The sequence below is a fragment of the Myotis nattereri genome (genome assembly GCF_964212035.1).
Source record: "Myotis nattereri genome assembly, chromosome: 20".
NCBI classification, from domain to species: Eukaryota; Metazoa; Chordata; class Mammalia; order Chiroptera; family Vespertilionidae; genus Myotis; species Myotis nattereri.
This window is the reverse complement of record NC_138096.1, coordinates 15,334,037-15,353,593: the sequence shown is the minus strand read 5'-3', so window position 1 is coordinate 15,353,593 and position 19,557 is coordinate 15,334,037. Positions and strand designations below refer to the sequence as shown.

At 65.3% G+C, this 19,557-nt stretch overlaps 1 protein-coding gene across 1 annotated transcript in view; it reads right to left on the bottom strand.

The window, feature by feature from the left end:
• Positions 1 to 843: 843 nt before the first annotated feature.
• ITPKB (inositol-trisphosphate 3-kinase B) overlaps positions 844 to 19,557 on the bottom strand; it is a gene marked incomplete at its 5' end in the record, with an annotated part of 93,181 nt that continues 74,467 nt past the window's right edge. The window contains 6 exons of the mRNA XM_081114455.1: positions 844 to 3,740; positions 5,576 to 5,647; positions 7,706 to 7,807; positions 9,244 to 9,448; positions 13,013 to 13,226; positions 14,281 to 14,380. Coding sequence (XP_080970581.1) covers positions 3,519 to 3,740; positions 5,576 to 5,647; positions 7,706 to 7,807; positions 9,244 to 9,448; positions 13,013 to 13,226; positions 14,281 to 14,380 — 915 coding nt within the window. The 3' untranslated portion in view covers positions 844 to 3,518. The remainder of the gene's footprint in view (positions 3,741 to 5,575; positions 5,648 to 7,705; positions 7,808 to 9,243; positions 9,449 to 13,012; positions 13,227 to 14,280; positions 14,381 to 19,557) is intronic.

The following is a 19,557-nucleotide window of genomic DNA, read 5'->3' as shown; positions in this document are numbered from 1 at the left end:
CAAGGTATTTGATCTCTGAAGCCTCAGTTTCCCCATCTGTAAAATGGAGACGACACAGCCTTGTTCATGGAGTTGATAAGGGGATAAAAGGGGACCAGAGCCCGACCAACGTGGCTCAATGGTTGAGTGTTGGCCCATGAACCAGGAGGTCACGGTTTGATTCCTGGTCAGTGCACGTGCCCAGGTTGCGGGCTTGATCTCCAATAGGGGGCGTGCAGGAGGCAGCCAATCTGTGATTCTCTCTCATCATCGATGTTTCTGTATCCCTCTCCTTCTCCTTTCCTCTCTGAAATCAATAAAAACGTATTTATTAAAAAGGAGACTGCAGCCCTGACTGGTTTGGCTCAGTGGATAGAGCGTCGGCCTGCAGACTGAAAAGTCCCAGGTTCGATTCCGGCCAAGGGCATGTACCTTGGTTGTGGGCAAATCCCCAGTGGGGGGTGTGCAGGAGGCAGCTGATCGATGTTTCTCTCTCATCGATGTTTCTAACTCTCTATCCCTCTCCCTTTCTCTCTGTAAAAAATCAATAAAATATATATTTTTTAAAAAGGAGACTGCAGATGTGAGCTCCCCGAGGCTGTAGGGGCTCCCCAGCCTGGGGGGCAATGCCAGGGAAGCATGGCTGGTGGCTGGTCGGGGCCCTGGGCTATGCTGAAGGTTTTGTGGAAGAGGCAGCAAAGACTAGCTTTGGAGCGCGTCTTAAATCCTTTGCAGATTAAAACGCTGTTCAATCAGACCCCCGTTCCGCAGGTCATCACAGCCCGACTCAATCCTCCAGTTTCCAGGCCCCTCCCGACCCCCCCACCCCCCCAGGGCGGGGGAGGACAGACTGCAGACAGCGCGGTGGTCTCCAGGCCTTTATTAGGAAGGTACAGAGCGCGGCAGCCTGTCTGACAGGCCTGTGCGGGTTGTAACAGTTCAGTGTTCTCCACGGTGACTCGGGGAGCGGGGTGCAGAGGGCAGGAGACCCCTCGGGGCGTCCTCCCCTCCAGAGAAAAGGCACTGGCTCGGGCGACACTCTGCTCCTTCCCGGGAAGGCTGGGTTATGTATACACAAGGGGTGACCGGGTGGATGCAGAGGAATTCAAAGCTAAATACAGCTAATGAGGCGGGGGGGGGGGGGGGGGGCTGCATCCGGGCTCCCCCCAGCAGGAAAGGAGGTTCAGGAAGAAGGCGGAGCTTAGAGGAGACACAGATCCAGCCTCAGTCTTAGTGTTTTGTGCAATTAACAACAACAACAAAATAAATATAACTTAAAACTTCTTACATGACTCTCAAGGCAAGTCCGGGCCGAGTGGCTGAGAAAACCTTCCTCGAAGGCCAAGCAGTACTGAACCCCAAGAATGCGGGGGGCGGGGGGAGGGCAGGACAGGCAGGGAGGATGCTCCCCCTCGCACCTGCGTGGCCAGCCCCAGAGTCCGGGCCTGCACCGGGCTGGGTGGGGAAGGCCACTCAGACAGCCCGGGGGGAGCTCCTGGGAAATTCACTGCAGGGTCGTGGAAGGTGGGAGGTCACAGGGGAAAGGGTGAGAGAGGGGGTGCTGGAAGGGAACTAGCACAGTAAATGCAGACCCGCCCCTAAAGGCACAGCCCTGAAAAGATGCCACTTTCACACGTAAATGCCACAAAGCCCAGGACTGCCGAGCCGCCGGGTCCGTCACTAACCACCCCCTGCCCATCAGCGCAGCGTCTGCAGCCGCTGCTGCCGCTAAAGTGCTCCTCATTCTCTTAGTAGGGACGCTCCCAGGCGCTTTGTTCATGGCAGGAATGTGCTGGATAACAAACTCGTCCTAGACAGGAGGTCACTGCTGGCCAGCCCGCAGCTTAGAGCCCTGGCGGCTGCCTTAGTGAGCCCCCCCTCGCCCCCCGCCCTGTGGAGACGGCTGGGGCGCAGCCTCCCGGGTCACGTGCCCATCACCAGGTGGTGGGGCGGGGGTGCGACCTTTAGCAGGTCGGCCCACACCAGAGCTCACCCCTGTTTTGAACAAGAGCCAGGAAGTTGAAAAGTGATTTCCTTTTTTAAAATCTGAACTTCTACATCCTCGCGCCCCACCCTCCGCCCCCACCAACTGTCACTAACCCAGCGTGAAAGGGGAACCGTGTCATGTGGGCGAAGCTGACAGCTCCCCCCGAGGCCCCGGGTGACGGGGAGCCCTCCTCTGGGTCGGTCCCTGCAGGTACGCACACCTGGGCGCACCACGGCCTCCACGTGTCCCCGAAGCTGCGCTCCGTGGAGGAGCTGGCCCCAGTGGCTGCTGGCCTGGTCCCCAACTCTCCCCCAACCACAAGGGGGGCCCCGGGGGCACCGCTCTACATGGCCACAGCCGGGACTCTGCCTTCAAAAGTCACGCAAGTTTCACACCCCTCTCGGTGGTACACGCTCACTTGCTTTACAGTTAGAATAAGGCTCACAGCTGGGTCCCCACCAGCCTCCCAGCGACCTGGTCCCCAGGAAGAGATGCTGGCACACCCAGCGCCACACGTGCCCCGGACCTGCCCACACCACACGGGAAGTACAGGGCTCAGCCCTTCAGGATGTAAGACCTATTTCAGGGGGGAAAACAGATGCCAGGGGCCGGCTTCCTGCGGCTTCCTCCCTGCCCAGGGCTGGCCTGAACCCTGCCCAGAGCCGCAGGGGACTCGGGGCCTCGCGAGAGAACCCCGGCGAGCAGGCAGGGCCACCAAGTGCCACCCGGGAGGGGGGAGCGGTGAGGGCAGGCGTGTCCGATGCAGGTCTCTCTCCCCCGGGCTGCCTGGCCCTGGCCCACCCCCGGCATGTCACACAGGCCAGGGGGCAGTGGGCAGCACAGCTGGCTCAGGGTGGGCAGCGGCCGGAAGCTCTGAAGTCATGGGCGAGAACCGCAGATGGAAGAACTGGGGCGGCAACAGCAGAGGGCACAGCCTGCTCCTGGCTCCCGGGCCCGGCCCAACGCTGGGGGAGTTCAACACCGACCGCAAAGGGACCATGAAGGCCCCCCACGTCCTGGCGCCCCGGCTGCTCATCGGAGGTGCTCTACTCAGGGCCGACACGCGTTCCCGGGGGTTCTGTGCCCCAGACACGAGAGAGCCGGGCACCAGGCAGCCGCTGAAACAGGCCCTTACAGCCCCAGCGGGCCCGGAGGATGGGCAGAGACTGGATGTGCTGGGCAGCGGCACTAATGGCAATGGCCACCAGGGGGCAGCAAGCGCCCACAGGTAGCCCACCCGGAGGCGTGGCTCCCCGGGGCCCCGAGCCTCCCGCCAGATGGAAGCCCAACTGACCTCCCCCGGGGGCAGCGGAGCCTGGCATGGGCACTGCGCTTCTAGAAGGAGACCTGCTTACGGAGAGAAATGGGAGCCCAGCGCCAAAGCCCTTCAGTAGGAAAAGAACTAGAAAGCCTGTCTCCTCTACAGAGTGTCTTGTAGTGCAGTTGGAGGGTCAGTTCTGGCTGGCACCCAGGTGGACGTGAAAGAACTCGCAGGAGGAGAAGGCGGGAAGGGGGAGGAGGGAGGCCAGGCGGGGGGAGGCGGGCTGGCGGCTCAGGCCACAGGGGCGCCGGGGCCCGGGCACATCTCCGTCAGGATGTCGATGAGGTTGTTCAGGCCCGAGAGGTAGCCGTCCTCCCGGTTCCCTTCCTGCCAGGGGACGTCGTGCTTCAGGGTCTGGCCCTCGGGCAGGGGCGTGGTTTTCCCAAAGTCGATCATCCACACCTTGGCCTGCTCCCTCTTGTCGTGAATGAAGAGCAGCGAGCTGCCGATGACCTGCAGGGAGCAGGGAGGTGAGGGGGGTGCAGAGCCGCCTGCCCTCCCCTCCCCTCCCGCTGCACCCTGGCTCCCGGGGACCCGGACACCGGATGGAACTGGAGAGGTGGCTCAGGTGAGACCCGAGCCTGCCCCTCTGCCCGCGGGGAGACCATGAGGGGCAGAGGACATGGGATTCCAGACAGCAGCCACCCTCTGTGTGGGCAGCGGCAGGAGGAAGTCCCGATGGCAGAGTCTCTCCACCCTCCACCCCCCATCCCCCAACCCCGCAGCCTGCACACTTTCCACTATTGCAGACCACAGCTAAGACTTGGGGCTCACCCTTCCCCTCCTAGACCTTGACTCCCCAACATCCTGAGTAACTGCCCATGTGATAGGAGGGTACCAAGGAGATGCCACACTCTGCACTGGGGTCGGGGAAGAGGATGAAGGACCCTTTCCAAATGCACACACACACCCCAGAACGGCAGGCAGGGAGGCCAGATCACCCCCATCCCAGCAGGACCCCCTGCAAGTCCTGGGCAGAGGCTGGCGGGGTGTCTGAAGCTGGGCCCTGCCTCTGGTTTCCCCAGGGGGAGCAGCACCAAAGGGCCCCTGCTCTGGGCAGGTCAGAGCAACGGCATGGGTAGTGCTTTCCCAGGTAGAAACAGCCACAAGCCCTCATCCCCATCACCCATGTGGGGCCAGGAGCTGGGGTGCAGGGAGGGCTGGGGGCTCTGGGCAGGGCAGGGGAGACCCCGGCAATGCCGAGCCCAGAGAAAGGGCTTCTTCCGGGTGAGGAATAACAGAGCCTCAGGTTCTGTTTCCCAGTGAGACTCGCGCAGAGCACAGAGAAATAAACTTCAAGGACTAACGCAAAGGTGCTGAGAGCAGAGAGCGAGGCCGCGAGACAAAGCCTGTGCTGCCAAGGGGTCCCAGGCGACTCTGAGGCCCCCGTCCTTCCAGGCCAGGCCTCCGGGGCCCGTCCCCAGAGAAGCAGGCAGGACGGAGCGAGGGAGGCTCCAGCTGAACAGAGACCTTGCATCCAGCTGCGAAGACCCCGGGGCAGCTGGCCTTCAGCGAGGCCGCGGGGAGGGGAGGCCCCGAGAGCCTAACCATTCCTGGGGGCGGCGGGCACGCCAAGGCTGCAGCTGTGTGCGCACACGTGTGTGCAGCTGTGTGTGCACGTGTTTGCCCGTGTGCGTGGGGCTGATGCCAGGATCCTATAAACCAGTGGTTCTCAACCTTGGCTGCACCTTAGAATCACCTGGGAATCTTTTTAAAATCCTGGTTTCTGGGCCGCATCCTCTGGAAATTCTGTTTCTTTGTTACTCATGTTGTGGCTCCAGCCCATCACAAAGAAACAGAATTTCCGGAGGACAAGGCCCAGAAATCAGGATTTTAAAAAGATTCCCAGGCGATTCTAATGTGCAGCCAAGGTTGAGAACCGCTGTTATAAACCCTCCAGGAACCTGCTGACAATTTCCAAACCCTCCCTCGCAGGTGTCTGGTTTCCTGCGGACGGAGGTGGGAGCAGGAGGTCCCGCAGGTCTCGGGGTGACAGGGGTTACTCGGCTGTTCTAGCAGCTCGGAGAGCTTCTGCCCTGACACCCTCGGGCGTGTGGACTGAAGGCAGGACAGTCCCGAGGGGTCACCCGGGCTCCTGGCAGAGCGAATGATGCGGTCCCTGCGTGAGCCGGGCCGCTGGGGGGCCGCCTCTGTCACCCTGAAAGCGCCCCTTGGGCGTGTGGAGCAGCAGACGTGTTAGTGAGAGAGGCGGGCTCACCGCTCAGGCCCAGGTCACCCTGGCCACACGAGCGCAGCTCTGCCCAGGGCAGCCACGGCCCAGTACCCACCTCGTGGCCCTTGAAGAAGGGGGACACCTCCAGGGTGGCCCGGATGTCCTTCAGCCGGTCCCGGTAGGCGATCTGGGGAGAGAAAGATGACGGGCTTTAAACACTTGGGGCTGGGGCTGGGTTTTAAGCCCCACTAGGGTCACTGCGTGTCAGGGGGAGGCCCAGAGCAGACCGGGGGCCGGGCTCCTGGCCGCGCTTTCCCAGGCCGCAGGGCTCCGCGGGCCCCATGGGAGAGGCCCAGCCCCGAGGCCGGTGCAGCTCACACGGGGCTAAGCTGACTCCGGCAGGCAGGGCAGGGGCAGGCAGCATCCTGGGAGCCCGTTGCCATGGCGTCTTCCTGACACCAACGTCAGTGCCCTGACTTCTGAAAGGGCAGAGCGAGCGGGAGAGCCACACAGCCCTCCCCAGGGGCCTCTCCATGGAGCCCTACAAACAGGCCGATGTGTGGCCTGGGGTGCCGCCTGCCCGGGGACGCTGGGGAAGCCTGGCCACACAGGCGCACCAGTCGCCAGGCAGGCCAACCGCCGGGCACGGCCCCGGAGCAGACCCCTCCCTTCGGGGCACAGGAAGCAGCTTCTGAGCTGCTCTGTGAGGAGCTGGTGGCCCGGCACCCAGAGCCTCGGGCCGGGGAAGGGCGGGTACGTGCCCAGGGGTCAAGGGGAGTCTCCTCAGTGGAAAGGGAGGGAGTGTCCCTGGGTATAGCGGCCCTGAGTCTTCTTGGAGAAAAGGTGTCTGCGCATCCCCCCTGCCCTGCAGCCCTGCGAGAGGGCGCCTCAGTGCCCAGCCCGTGTGCCTGCGTGTGGGACTGTCACTGGGCTCCCAGCCCGTGTGCCTGCGTGTGGGACTGTCACAGGGCTCCCAGCCCGTGTGCCTGCGTGTGGGACTGTCACAGGGCTCCCAGCCCGTGTGCCTGCGTGTGGGACTGTCACAGGACTCCCAGCCCGTGTGCATGCGTGTGGGACTGTCACAGGGCACCCAGCCCGTGTGCCTGCGTGTGGGACTGTCACAGGGCACCCAGCCCGTGTGCCTGCGTGTGGGACTGTCACAGGGCTCCCAGCCCGTGTGCCTGCGTGTGGGACTGTCACAGGGCACCCAGCCCGTGTGCCTGCGTGTGGGACTGTCACAGGGCACCAGCCCGTGTGCCTGCGTGTGGGACTGTCACAGGGCACCCAGCCCGTGTGCCTGCGTGTGGGACTGTCACAGGGCACCAGCCCGTGTGCCTGAGTGTGGGACTGTCACAGGGCTCCCAGCCCGTGTGCCTGAGTGTGGGACTGTCACAGGGCTCCCAGCCCGTGTGCCTGCGTGTGGGACGGTCACAGGGCACCCAGCCCGTGTGCATGTGTGTGGGACTGTCACAGGGCTCCCAGTCCGTGTGCCTGAGTGTGGGACTGTCACAGGGCACCCAGCCCGTGTGCCTGCATGTGGGACTGTCACAGGGCTCCCAGCCCGTGTGCCTGCGTGTCAGGCTGTCACAGGGCACCCAGCCCGTGTGCCTGCATGTGGGACTGTCACAGGGCTCCCAGACACCCTGCTTTTGATGGGATGGTCGGGGTCCTGATCCCAGTGGTCAGAGTGGTCAGAGCATCCGTCAGGGAGTCACTGTGTCATGAACTTCTGCCACCTGCACCTCCAGGCTCAGAGACGCTCACAGGCTCTTCCCGGGGAGGAGCTGTGACCGCCCCCCTTCCCTCGCTCAGCCTCACAGCCTGGGAGGGCCGGCTGCCAGCCCGGTGACCCCTCTCCGCCCTGCCCTAGCCGTGTGACCATGACCTCTGTCTCCTCATCTGTGGAATGGGGACAAGAACATCCCCCCGCGCCAGAGGCTGCCACGAGGACGGTGAGCAATGGGCCCAGCGCTTGGCCGCAGCGGCTGCGGAGGAGAGCCAGCCGGAGAGGACGGCTCTTAAAGGACGGAGAACGCTCTGGGAGCCGCGAGGCGGCAGCGAGGGAGAGTGAGTGAGTGTCGCCGAGCTTCCCCATTTGCCCACAGAACGGGGCTGGCAACCACTTCACCTTCCTCTCACCTTCCCGGCAGCAGCGTGGGCCACGGCGCTGTGGCCGGCTGCGTCCCTGCAGAGTGGGCACCCCATCCTGCCGAGCCCCCCCGCTGTCCCCGGCGCCCGGACTCACCAGGACGTTAGGGTTCCCCTTGGTGAACTCTCTGAAGGCCTCGGTGACCTGCTCCCGCGTCTTGGTCTTCTTGAAGTCCCGGTTCACCGAGCCATCTTCTTTCTGAGGAGGAGCGGGGAGGGGTCAGCAGGGGCCGGGGGGAGGGGGGCAGGCTCCCGGCTCACCCCCCCAGGGGTCTGAGAAAGTCGCGCCTGCCAGGCCTGGCCCCCGGCAGCGAGGTGTCCACCTGCGGGCATGGGGCGAGTGCGGGCGGGTGGCAGGTGCAGGCGGACTTCGCATCAGCCTTTCCCGCGGGGCCTCCGGGCGTTTCCTGCACCGAAGGGAGGGGCTGCTGGTGACACAGGGCTGCTCTCCGAGCCGGTGGCCTGCGCCCTAGCAGGTGGGCGGCTGGCTGTCCCCGCAGCCGGACCAGGGACAGAGCCCAGGACATCCAGGAGGAGGGAGCCGTGACGGGAAAGGCGGGGCGTCTCAGCGGGGAAAGGGCAATGAGCGTGGGGGAGACGCTGAGCTTGCGGGGTGCGCCCAGCCGGAGGCTGGATGTGAAACAGAGAAGCTGGTTTGGGAGACAGGGAGGGGCCCACGGCTCGCAAAGCAGCTGTCCGGGGAGGCGGACACACCGGCTCACCACCGTCAGCGGGAGGGCACCCCAACGGCAGAACCATACCCCTAAACGCCATCGGAGGGCGCTGCGGAGCCCGCCAGGCTGCAGCTGCCCCAGCAGGGCCCCCACCGTCCAGCCCTGACCCGACTGACTCTACAGCTGGGCCAGGAGGGCCGAGAGTGAGTGACTGACAACAGAAACCAGGAACCCTGCAGGGACCTCCCTCCGCTCGGCGGCGGGAGGGGGGGGGGGGCGGGCAGGCTACCGGAGACCCCGCAGGCTACGCCTCTCAGCCCTGCTCTGGGGGTGACTGAGCTCGCTCTTCAAGCCCCACAGCAAGGGGGGGCATAGGGAGAGCATCTGAGACCCTTCTGGGGAGACTGAAGAGAGAAGGGGCGGCCCTGGCGTTGGGGGGCTCGTGCAGCCTCCGCATAGCTCCCTGGGGACACGAGGGGCAGTGCTGGTCCTGCAGCCTGGGCGCAGCAGCCCCACCCCCCACCCCCCGCCCCCCGGCGGGGACGTGGAGGTGGTCCGTGCGCTCCCTCCAGGGCCTGCATCTCACTCCGGACCCTGGATCCAGGGTCCTGGGTGGAGGGGCCAGCTCCCCCACCGCATCCTGCCACCTGCCTCCCCGTGGGTTTCCAGGGCCCAGGATGGCCTGGGCTCAGGGCAGAGTCCTTAGCAGGGACTCATCCGGGCAGAACTGGAGCCACACCTGCTCCAGGCCCAGCGCCCTTCATGGCCACCCGCCTGTCCCGGCCTGAGGAGCAGGACAGTTTCTCTAAAGTTCCGCCCCGGGCGGCCCACACCAGGACCGTGCGGAGGAGCGGGGCCTTGGCAGGGGCCTGAGACCCAGGGCAGAGCACACCCTCCGCCCCCTGCCCCCCACCTGGAGCTGGGCGGGGCCCGGGAGCCCCGGCCGCCCTGGTGGCCTCACCTTGATGCCTTCGATCCGGAAGCCGAGGGTGGCCGTGGAGCTGATGGTCTCCCTCCACTGCATGTACCGGGGCTTGGTCACGGCCCGCTGGGCGTTCTCCTCCTCGGTCGGGGCCGCGGGGTCCACCTCGACCATCTTCTGGTACATGTCCTTCCGCAGGCTGGGCTTCTTCCGGGCCTTGGTCAGCTCCTCCTCCAGGTAGGTCCTGTGGGGCGGGGCGGCCAGGTGAGGCCGCTGCTGGGCACCAGGGGCCACGGGCAGAGGCACCAGCTGCCCCTCTCCGCGGCCAGGGCCTTCCCCAGAGCACCCTCTGAAGGCCGCGCCTGTCGGTCCCCCGCCCACCCAGCTCCGTCTCCCAGCCCTGGGGCAGCCTGAGGGGCTAGGCCGGCCCTCAGATCAGCCGTCGCCAACCTTTCGGACCTCACGGACCCCCGGTTGGCGACGGCTGCCTTAGACAACTCTGGAGTAACGGTCAGGCCAGAAGGTGGCTTCTCCAGGGGCCACCGGCCTGGAGGGAGACGCCCAGGACAGGAGACAAAGCCGGGGCTCCGTGGCCTCCGTGCTGCTGCGGAGACGCCCCGGCCCACCCTGCCCCGTGGCCACCAGGCCTCAGCCCATCCCGCCCCCTCTCGCCTGAGCCCCCAGCCCAAAAAGCCAGAGAAATGTGTCCAAATGACCAGCACAGGATCCCGCCCTCTGCAAGGCAGGCTGGGCCCGCGGCTGACCTGGGCGTGGGGTCCCCTGGACACTAGGGGGGACAGCAGCAGGGATAGTACAGGACAGCAGCCCGAGGCTGAGCCCCTTCCCTGCCCCCCTGCAAACTCCCCTCCTCCCCGGCCACCCAGTGACCCCTCACGGGACAGCCATGTGCAGCGCGACGTGGAGAGGGAAGTTCGTCCCGGGCCCTGCGTGGGCGGAGCGGCCCACACGCAGCCTGTGGTGGCAACCGGCGCTCCCACTCACCCTCTGTCCTGGCCTCACTCCGTACTTCCCCCCACACCCCGAGCTGCCGGTCAGGACCCAGCAGACTGAATGTCAAATGCACGATGCCTTTAGAGACACTTTCCCAGAATCCACTGTTCATCAACCGATGAAGAAAAACCCAGACCCCTGGGTGTGACCTTGGGCCTGGTCGTTTGACCTTCCAGGAGGTGGTGAGGGCGTCAGGAGCCGGGCCCTGGCTGACCACCTGGACCCGCGCCCACACGTGCTCACACGACGGTGCATGCTGAGCCAGCGGGTGACGAGAGCTGGGAGGCAGGGCGGCTGCGTCTGCACCGAGCCCTGCGTGCGGGCCTGTGTGTGCAGATGGCTGGGCAGGGGTGCTCCCCCAAACGTCCCTGACGCACTGAAGGTGGTGGGTGGCCCCACTTCTGCAAAGAGCCCTCGGGAGCTCCTCAAACAGGAAGCAGCCTCGCCGTGAAAGCCCAGCCACGCAGGCTTTTCCCAAAAGGGCCTGCGCTCTGGGCAGCGCTGCTCACCTCTGGGAGGGAGGGGGCTGGGCAGGGATGCCCACAGGAGGCACCGCTGGACGGGGCTGTGGGCCAGCAGGGAGCCACCCACGCTGCCCTACTGCCTGATGCCCCCACCCCCTGGGAAGGTCATAGCTCCATCTCATGGCGGGTGGGGGGTGGGGGGGGGCGGTGGAGAGCCAACAGGTGACACCCCAAAGCCACCAACAGCTCCACGCATGGCAGAGGTGCAGGAGACGACGCTGGTCTCCACCCCAGTCCCTGGCCCGATGCCAGGAAGACACGCTGACTCTGAGTGGCAGGTCACGTGACAGAGGCACAGGGTCAAGCCTAAGGAAGTCCCCAGAGCAGCGTGTGCGCAGGTCCACGTGGGCCCAGGGCCCGAGGCGCCTCTAGTTAGGACTCTGCAGGCGTCCCCTGTGCTCCGTGCTCTGCTTCCCACCGCTGCTCGGTGACAGGTCTCACCCTGTGCCCGGGGGAGACACTGGGCTCTCGCCTCCCACCTCTGCCAAGCACGGCCACGCTCTGGGGCCTGGGACTGGAACTGCTGGCCTCGGGGGAGGCGTGAGGCCAAGGGCTCCGCACGACGCAGGGAAACAGCAGAGTCCCGGCTCGGCCAGCACAGGTGGAGGCCGGGCAAGTGAGGGCTGTGCCGCTTCGGGACTATGGCCCTGAGGGTCCCTTAACCTCCCGTGTCAAAGCTCAGACCCAGGGAGGCCCAGGGGCACCCAGCACAGCGCCCAGGGCACCCAACACAGCACCTGGGAATACCCAGCACAGCGCCCGGGGCACTCAGCACAGCACCCGGGGACACAGAAGGGCCATCCTAAGGCAGGGAAGGTGGAGCTGGGTGGGGCAGCCTCACTAGCCCACTCTGGGCCCTTCTGAGAGCCCTTGGGTGCCGTGGGCAGAAGCACAGGAGACGGGGGCAGGGCGGCCCTGGGCAGAGGGGCCCGTGTGCCCAGTGGCCTCCCAGGGAGCAGTGAGGCACAGCCCCTTTCAGAACCGACGGCCTTCTCCCCAGGGTGCACGCTATCTGGCCGGGTCTGAATGGACACCAACCAGGTTATTCATGTTTCCCCGTGAGAAGGCACATCCCGGTGCCCCAGGGGGAGGGGCGCTTCCTGGGACAGAAATGACTCTGGGGAAGGGCAGTGCCAGGTGGTGGCCGGAGGGACGGGACGTCGTCTCCTCCCTGTGGGCTGCAGCTGGCGAGGGCCCGAGTGCGCAGGGAGGCAGGGACAGTGTGAGAGCAGAGCGGGACCTGCACTTCCCACCTGCCCTGCCCTGGGTCACCACCACGGAGCCCAGCACAGCGTCCGCCTGCGGGTCCGACTTTAGGACTCAGTGCCCGGAGGAGCGAGAAGGAAAGCGGGCGTCCGTGGCCTCCTGGCTTCTCTCTCTCTCTGTGTCTCCCTCTCTCCCATCCTCCTCCATTTCCTTTTATAAGAAGTAAAACTGCTTAACCATCCAAAGCAAACAAGCTCCGCTCCGAGTGTGCTGCTCGCAGCCTGGCCTGCCCAGCGAGCGGCGAGCAGAGGGCCCGCGTCCGGCCTGCCCGGCCCTGCAGCAGGCGGCTCTCCGGCCACAGCACACGGGGCACCATGAGGCTGACAGCCACGCCGAGCCCCCACCCTGGGCCCAGCAGGAGAGGGAGCCGCATGGCGATCCCGGGATTGAGGGTCCAAGTTCGGGAGGGGACGAGGAAACCGGGCAGTCAAGCAGGGCCCAGGGCTGAGGGCAGGGTCTCAGCGCCTCCCGTTCCACTCCCCTCGCACCCAGGCTCCGGCCCAGTCTCCTCCCCTCCCTCCTCCCAGCTCCTCTCCTGCTTATGTCCTGGGCAGACATCAGGGGGAGCCTGCGTCCTGGGGAGGAGGGGGTGGCCCAATGCTGCACACGGGCCCAGGTAACCTTTCTGGCCAATGTGCTAGGCCAGGGCCTGGAGCACCCTAGGGGATGGGAAGACCCCCCCCCCCCCTCGAAGCTCATGTAACAGGAAGCCACCCTTTGCTACCCCTGCAGCCCCTGGACCAGACGGGCCTCTGCCCCTCCCTGGGGACACTCAGCACCAAACCAGGCCCCACCAGCTAGTGCTCCTGCCCCACCCTAGCTCACCCGAGTGGGGGAGCCATCGGGGTCAAAGCCAGGGTCCCAGTCCCCTCTGCACGTAATGGGACATGGCTGGGGTGGGGATGGGGTCCAACCAGACCCCCGGGCCCGCCCATGCACCCACGAGGACCCGGGGGCGCCCGATGCCGTCCTGGTATCTGCCACGGGCGCAGAGGAGCCTGGCTCACCTGACGCCCATCTTGCAGTCCATCACGCAAGGCGAGTCGAAGTCGGCCAGCAGGTCGTCCATCTGGTTGTAGCGCTCCCCGTCCTTCACCACGTCCCCGTGATAGGCCGGCACGTAGGGCTTCAGCACGTCGGCCATCAGCCGGTCCAGGCAGCGCTGCTCCGACTCACAGTGCTTCTTCAGGATCCGGCCGTTGGCAGCCGCCTTGAAACTCCCTGCAGAGCGAAGGCCTCAGCACAGGGCTCCCCACAGCCCCGTGCCCCGGGCCTGTGCCCCTCGGGCTTGCTAAGCGCAGGGCTGAAGGTCTCCACTGTGGACTGAGCCCCTGAGAGGAGGGGTGCACGTCCCAGACCCCCACACTGACGGCAACTCTATCTGACGATGGAGGGACCGGCGCTCACTGCTGGAGGGCGGCAGGGCCAGTGGCAGGTCTGTGCCAAGGCTTACTCTCTCTCTGCATTTCCACTGCCATCCCCATCCCACACCCATCACCACTCCTGCTTCTCGGGCAACGAAGGCGTCTCTGGTCTCAGAAGAAACCCCCGCTAGGACTGGCTCGGTGCCAGGCAGCAGCCTGGCTGAGCCGGGTCCACGCTCGCCCCCCTGGCCATGCCCCTGCCGAGCACGCCCTCAGGGGGCACCTAGGGAGTGCGTCCATCCCCGAGCCTGGGCTGAGCCATGTGCTTGGGGTATAAGAGAAACGCCAGGTCCCGTGCTGGCTGATGATGAAGGCCCGGCCACAGACAGCCACCGAATGCCCCGGAGGACGCCACCAAAGGGCCCCATGTGCCCGGGCGGCTCCGGGCTCGGCTCCAGGTGCCCCTCCCCCTGTCACTGAGAAGCAAACTAGAGCCACGTGGCTGCCTGGTGCCCTGGCACCCGCACCCAGCATGCCACCCGTCTCCCACCTACGGCCCCCTTCCAGCAGATGCTGCATTTTCACTGATGTTGCGACCCCGGGCGATGGGGTACAGCAGATGCTCCATGAAGGCGCAGACGTTGCCTCCTTGTCCCAGATGACAAATGGGGGCCTACAGCGTCATCTGTGCTATCGAGTTAAGAGAGACTAAAAGAGCCAAGACCGGGGTGCGTGTTTGGGGAGGGGATGGCAGCTGTGCACCTGCCAGCAGCGTTAGGGCCACATCTCCAGAGCATGGCTGCCGCTGCCGCTGCGAGTCTCAGAGAGGCTGATTGGCCACTTTCACCCCCAACCCCCAAGCCCCTCCCGCACGAGCTGGGCGACCCCCAGGGAGAACCCGGAGCCGCTACCTGCGTGTCCCGCCAGCTGGATCCAGGGGTACTTCTTCTTGAAGGACATGACGAAGGGAGACCAGTGCACCATGTTCTTTATCTTCCTCCATGATTTGCTCTGGAAACAAGCCAACGAGAAGCTGGGCGTTAGCACGAGAGCGGCCCCTGGTTAGGGCGAGCTCCAAGCAGGGTGCGCACCGCGGCCCCGGCCGGCGAGAGGGCCACGCCCACAGTGCCCACAGCGCGGGCGCCTTGGGGGCTCACCTGCCAGAGGGGCTTCGCCAAGGCGGAGCCAACGCCCAGAAGCAAGGGGACCTCCACGGAGGAGGCTTCGGGGTGTGAGGAGGGGGAAGGGTGGTCTCAGTCCAGGGCGGACCCCCATCCCGTGCCCCCCCTCCCGTCAGGGAGCAGCTGAACTCACGCTGCCCCTTCCCACCCTCTCAGGCCTCAGTCTCTTCATCACGCTTGTGAGGGGGACAGCTGGTCCCCCGCTCCTCGGCCTGATGGACACTCGGGGGCTCTGAAAGTGACGTCCTCCAGCCCCACAGCCGCGGCCGCTCAGAGGGGATGAGGGAGGCCACGCCACCCACGCCACTGTCCGCTCACATCACTCGTAGACGCAGCGACAACAGAGCACCTCTGGCCCGCGAGTGGTTAGAAGAGCGATTTTAACGGGAGCTCCCCCGGCACATGCAGTGAGCAGGCCTGTGGGTCTCTCCCCTTCGGTGCTGCTCCTTTTCGGGCCGGGCGCTCACACGTGTGTGTGTGTGTGTGTGTGTGTGTGTGCGCGCGCGTGCACGTGCATGTGTGCAAGTGTGCATGTGCATCTGTGTATGCATGCATGTGTGAGTGTGCGTGCATGTGCGTGTGTATGAGTGTGCATGTGTGTGCGAGTGGGCATGTGCATATGCATACACGCATGAGTGCATATGAGTGTGCATGTATGTGTATGTGTATGTGCGTGTGTATGGGCCGGAGTGTGCATGTGTAGGAGAGGCTCCTTGGGCAGAAAGGAGAACTAACATTCATCACGCACCTTCTTTCCCAACAAGCATTATGGTCATTTGTAGAACCTGAGCCGCAGAGAAGTAAGCGGTGAAATTGGCATTTAAACCCTCACCTATACAACTATTTTTTAAAAATACATATAATTTTATTGATTTCAGAGAGTAAGGGAGAGGGAGATAGAAACATCAATGATGAGAGAGAACCATCGATCAGCTGCCTCCTGTATGCCCCACACTGGGGATAGAGCCCACAACCCGGGCATGTGCCCTGACCGGAAATCAAACAAATCCTGGTTCACAGGTCGACGCTCGACCACTGAGTCACACCAGCCGGGTAATATGACTACTTTTTAAATATCCCCTTTCCCGCCCCCCAGCAGTAAGCATTTCTCTAGGAAAACATCCCTGGGTGAACTTTAGTAAAAACAGGCCATCGAGCTAAAAAAAGACCGAGTGGCCCCAAACACACGCGCCCTGACGGGGCGATGAGCATCTGAACTGAGAGGGTTTCCTGAGACGGCGGACCCTCAAGGCCAAACCCAGAGTGAAAACCACAGGCTCCGCTGGGAGAGGGGAGCTGGGGTCCTGAGGAGGGCGAGGAGCCCTCACTCCCGTCCCACTGGCCGGACGCAGCTGCAGAGGCTGGAGCCAAGGTTAAACCAAGGTTAAATCAAGGTTACATCCGTCTCCCTTTCTCTCTTCGCCGAGACACCACTTCTGTCATCAAGCTCCGGAGTTAAGGTCTGTTTAAGGCGAGGAAGTCTCCCCTCCCGACCTGGCCGTTCCTATCCCGTCCCAGAGCCACGGCCTGGTACAGCTTCAGCCGGCCACGTGACGGGGCTGCGCCGGCACTGACCGTGTTTTTCCAGGTCCCCCGATGGAGATCGCCAAAGAAGGCGAAGGAAGGGAGGCGTTTCTTATCTGAGCGCCCAGAAGGCTGGTAAACAATCAGGCAGACAATGCCGCGGCAACAATGGAAAACCTAATGACCGATGAGCCCAGCCCGGCTGGACGCCCGGGAAGACATCAGGGCGGGGCCGGAGGAAGAGTGCGCAGCGGCCGCCAGCTGCTGGTCACGTCCCTGCAGCCCAGCTCGGAGGGGCGGGTCGGACCGGCCAGGGCGGGTGGGGGAGGGGAGTGCTTTCACCCAGGGCTGACCCCACCCCCTGCCTCCCCCCAGCTGACCCCCTAGCCTTCCTTCGTGCCTCGGTTTCCTCGCCTGTCTAGGAGGAGGAACTGCTGGTCCCCCAGACTCCTTGGACCGACAGACTCTCTAGGACTCTGGGAAATGACCTCCCACATCCCAACAGCCAAGGCCGCTCCGAGGACGACCGGCGAGGCCCTCTGCCACCTGCTGCAGTGTCACCTCATGTTTTATCCGTAGACACGGTGGCAACAGAGGACCCAGGGAAGCTGTGTCCCAGGCCAGGGAGGGGCCCCGCACAGGCGCTTGTGGGAAGGAAGGCCGGAGGTGGCTCTTGGCACAGGCACGGGGGATGGACTCGGGAAGGAAAGAAGGCATTGGGGACGGTGGCTCGGGGGAACAGGGGCCTGGGACGCGAATTGGCTGAGCAGGTGATGTGGTGTGCGGGCAGCAGGCCCACCTGGTCTGGGTCCTGGCTCCGCCCGCCTCACTGACTGACCTTGAACAGTCCTGACCCGCCTTGAGGCACTATTATCCTACCTGTAAAATGGGCATAACACAGACCCCCCCGGCCCAGCAGGAGGTAACGCCATCAGCAGAGCATGGGGTGTCGTGGGGGAGCCTCAGCTCTGGGTTCAGGGCGGACTCTCTGAAGCCATCCCGGGCGCTGTCAGCTGGGGCTGAGCGGAGGAGCTGCCATAGTTACTGAGGAGCAAGACCACGGAGCTGGGCTGGCTCAGGCCACCCTGTCGGGGCGCAGCTCTCCAGAGACCTGGGGACATGCTGAGCCTGCAGCCCGCGACCCGGGAGGCAGGAGAGATCAGGGCACCGGGAGCTCGAAGCCTCCAGGCCTGGCCCTCTCTTCCGAGGCTAAAGACCAGGGGTCTGGCTGCAAGGAGAGGGGCTGGGGCCCTCTGACGGTTCAAGGACCCACGGCCCTCCCTCCCCACATCACTGAGCTCGGAGCAACGGGACGTTTTCTGCTCGGCCTCCCCACTCCCGGCCTCCTCCACGAGGAAGCATTTCCCCACGAGAGGGGCCCCGACGGCCACGGCCACCCGCGCCCTCCATCCGCGCCTGCCCTGCGCGGGAGGCGGTGGACACTCCACGCGGGCGGCTTGCACACGGGACACAGGGGTTTGCCCAGGGTTTTCAGTAGCAGCGCCAGGGAGCGGAGCCTGCGGGGTGGCCCTCTCGCCCCACTGCCAGCCGCAGGAGCGGAGACAATCGGCGGGCGGAGGAGAGTCCAGGTGTCAGTTCCTCTCTGAGGGCCCAGGGCCCAGGGCCCAGGGCCCCGCTCAGGCACCACACCACTCGCAGGGGGAGCTGCTTTCCAGGCGGTGGGTGAGGGCCGGTCGGGCACACAGCCTCCCTCCACGGCCCGCGCTGGAGGGAGCTGATCGCTGCTCTCAAGCACATCTCAGGAGCGGGATTCCCGCCACAGTCCAGGCGCGATTAGCTGGTCTGATGGGAGCCCTGTGCCACCGGCTGCTAAGTTCAGGAGGGAAGAACCAGCAAACAGCCAGACGGGGCGGGGGGGTTGGGGGGTCCCCGAGGACCCAGGCGGCCTGGAGATGCCGGGTTCTGGCGCAGCTCGGGCACTTCCTCCCCTCGCACCCAATTCGATAGGCGCTGAATGTTCAGAGGATGCGGAGAGGGGCTTGTCCTGGGAGAGGAATCCTGCAACCAGGAAACCCCAGCCCTCTTCACGCTGAGGTGACCGACGCCACAGGGAGAGTGAGTTCCAGAAAGCGGAACTGTCTCCAGCCCAGGCGGCCACCTGTGCCCACAGCCCGCAGTCCAGGTGTCCTGCCTGCAGGAGGACGGCACTGTGGGAGGCTCGGGCAGAAGCGACCCAGGCCCGGGAGGTGCCTGGGCAGCGGCTCTGGTGCTGCCTGTTTGTTTAACCGGATTCGGGGCCTCCTCCCCATGACGCCCGGGGCACCCACCCTCAGGCGGGGTGACTGGGACAGTCACCTCCAGGCCGGCCTTTGTCTCCTATCCAACAGGCCCAAAGGACTGGGGGGCGGGGGAGGGGCGGGGGGGCAGGGCCCAGGCCGGGCTGAGGGCCTCTGGCCACCCACCCACAGGCGCTCTAGGACTCTCAGGATCCTGCGTGGGATCAAGTGGAAATGCGCGCCCGTGTCCACACCCAGTGAGGACGCCCGACAGGGATGGCAGAGCAGGAGCCCCGTGTGGACGCCGCTGTGACCCCCAGGACTCCGGCCCAGCTGCCCGGTGGGAGCCGGCCCTGCTGCCTGGTGGAGACAGGGGACCTGGGCCCGCAGGGCGCTGGGCTCTGCCCGCTGGCCTTCTGCTGGTGACCCTGGCCTCCCTGCTGCGCTCGGTGCTGGGGGCAGGGGAGGGCCCGTGGGCAGGAGGGACGGGATGGTCACCCGCCTTCAGCCCTCCCCTCATTCATCTCCGCGCATCCTTCAGGGTCTGGCCTGGCTCTTCCCTCCCTCAGGCCTTCCTTCTCATCTAGGAGGAGGTGAGGGAGCCGCGCGGTGCCAGCCCAGCCTCCCCCACGGGACCGGGAAGGTGAGCCACCCAGGCCGAGCGCCATCTCCTCCTCGTTCAGCCACCGCGCCTGGGGTCTGCTTCCTGTCTCTGTCCAGCCACCGCCTGCCCCTCCAAGCCGAACGCGCCCTCGTCCACGTAGTCTGGGTGGGCAGGAAGGGAGGGACACGGGGGACAGACTGCTGTGAGGACTGCTTCACCCACGCGGACGGTCACCACGCGGAAGCGACTGCAGCTCCCCCGCACACTCAGGCCTGAGATTCCGCACAGCTCCTGCCTCCATACACCCCCAGCCGCCCCCAGCTGCCAGGGCGGGACTGTCGCCACCGGGGACTCCCACGAGGACGGCCACGGAGGCACAGGACTCAGCTCCGAGGCCCCTCTCCCAGCCCCTTCCTCTGCCCGACGCCCCTCCCGACGTGCCCCGGCGACACCTGCACCCGCTTCTCGTCTGGGTGAGTGTCAGCCTCCCAGAGCCAGGATCCCCGCTCCTGGCCCACCTGGCCCACCTGGCTGGGTGTCCCTGAGGAGTCACCAGTCAGCCATGCCCACATGTCAGGTTCGAGAGGGGCTGCTCTGCCCACCGGGCGCCTGGTCAGAGCCTGGAAGCAAGTGCCAGGCAGG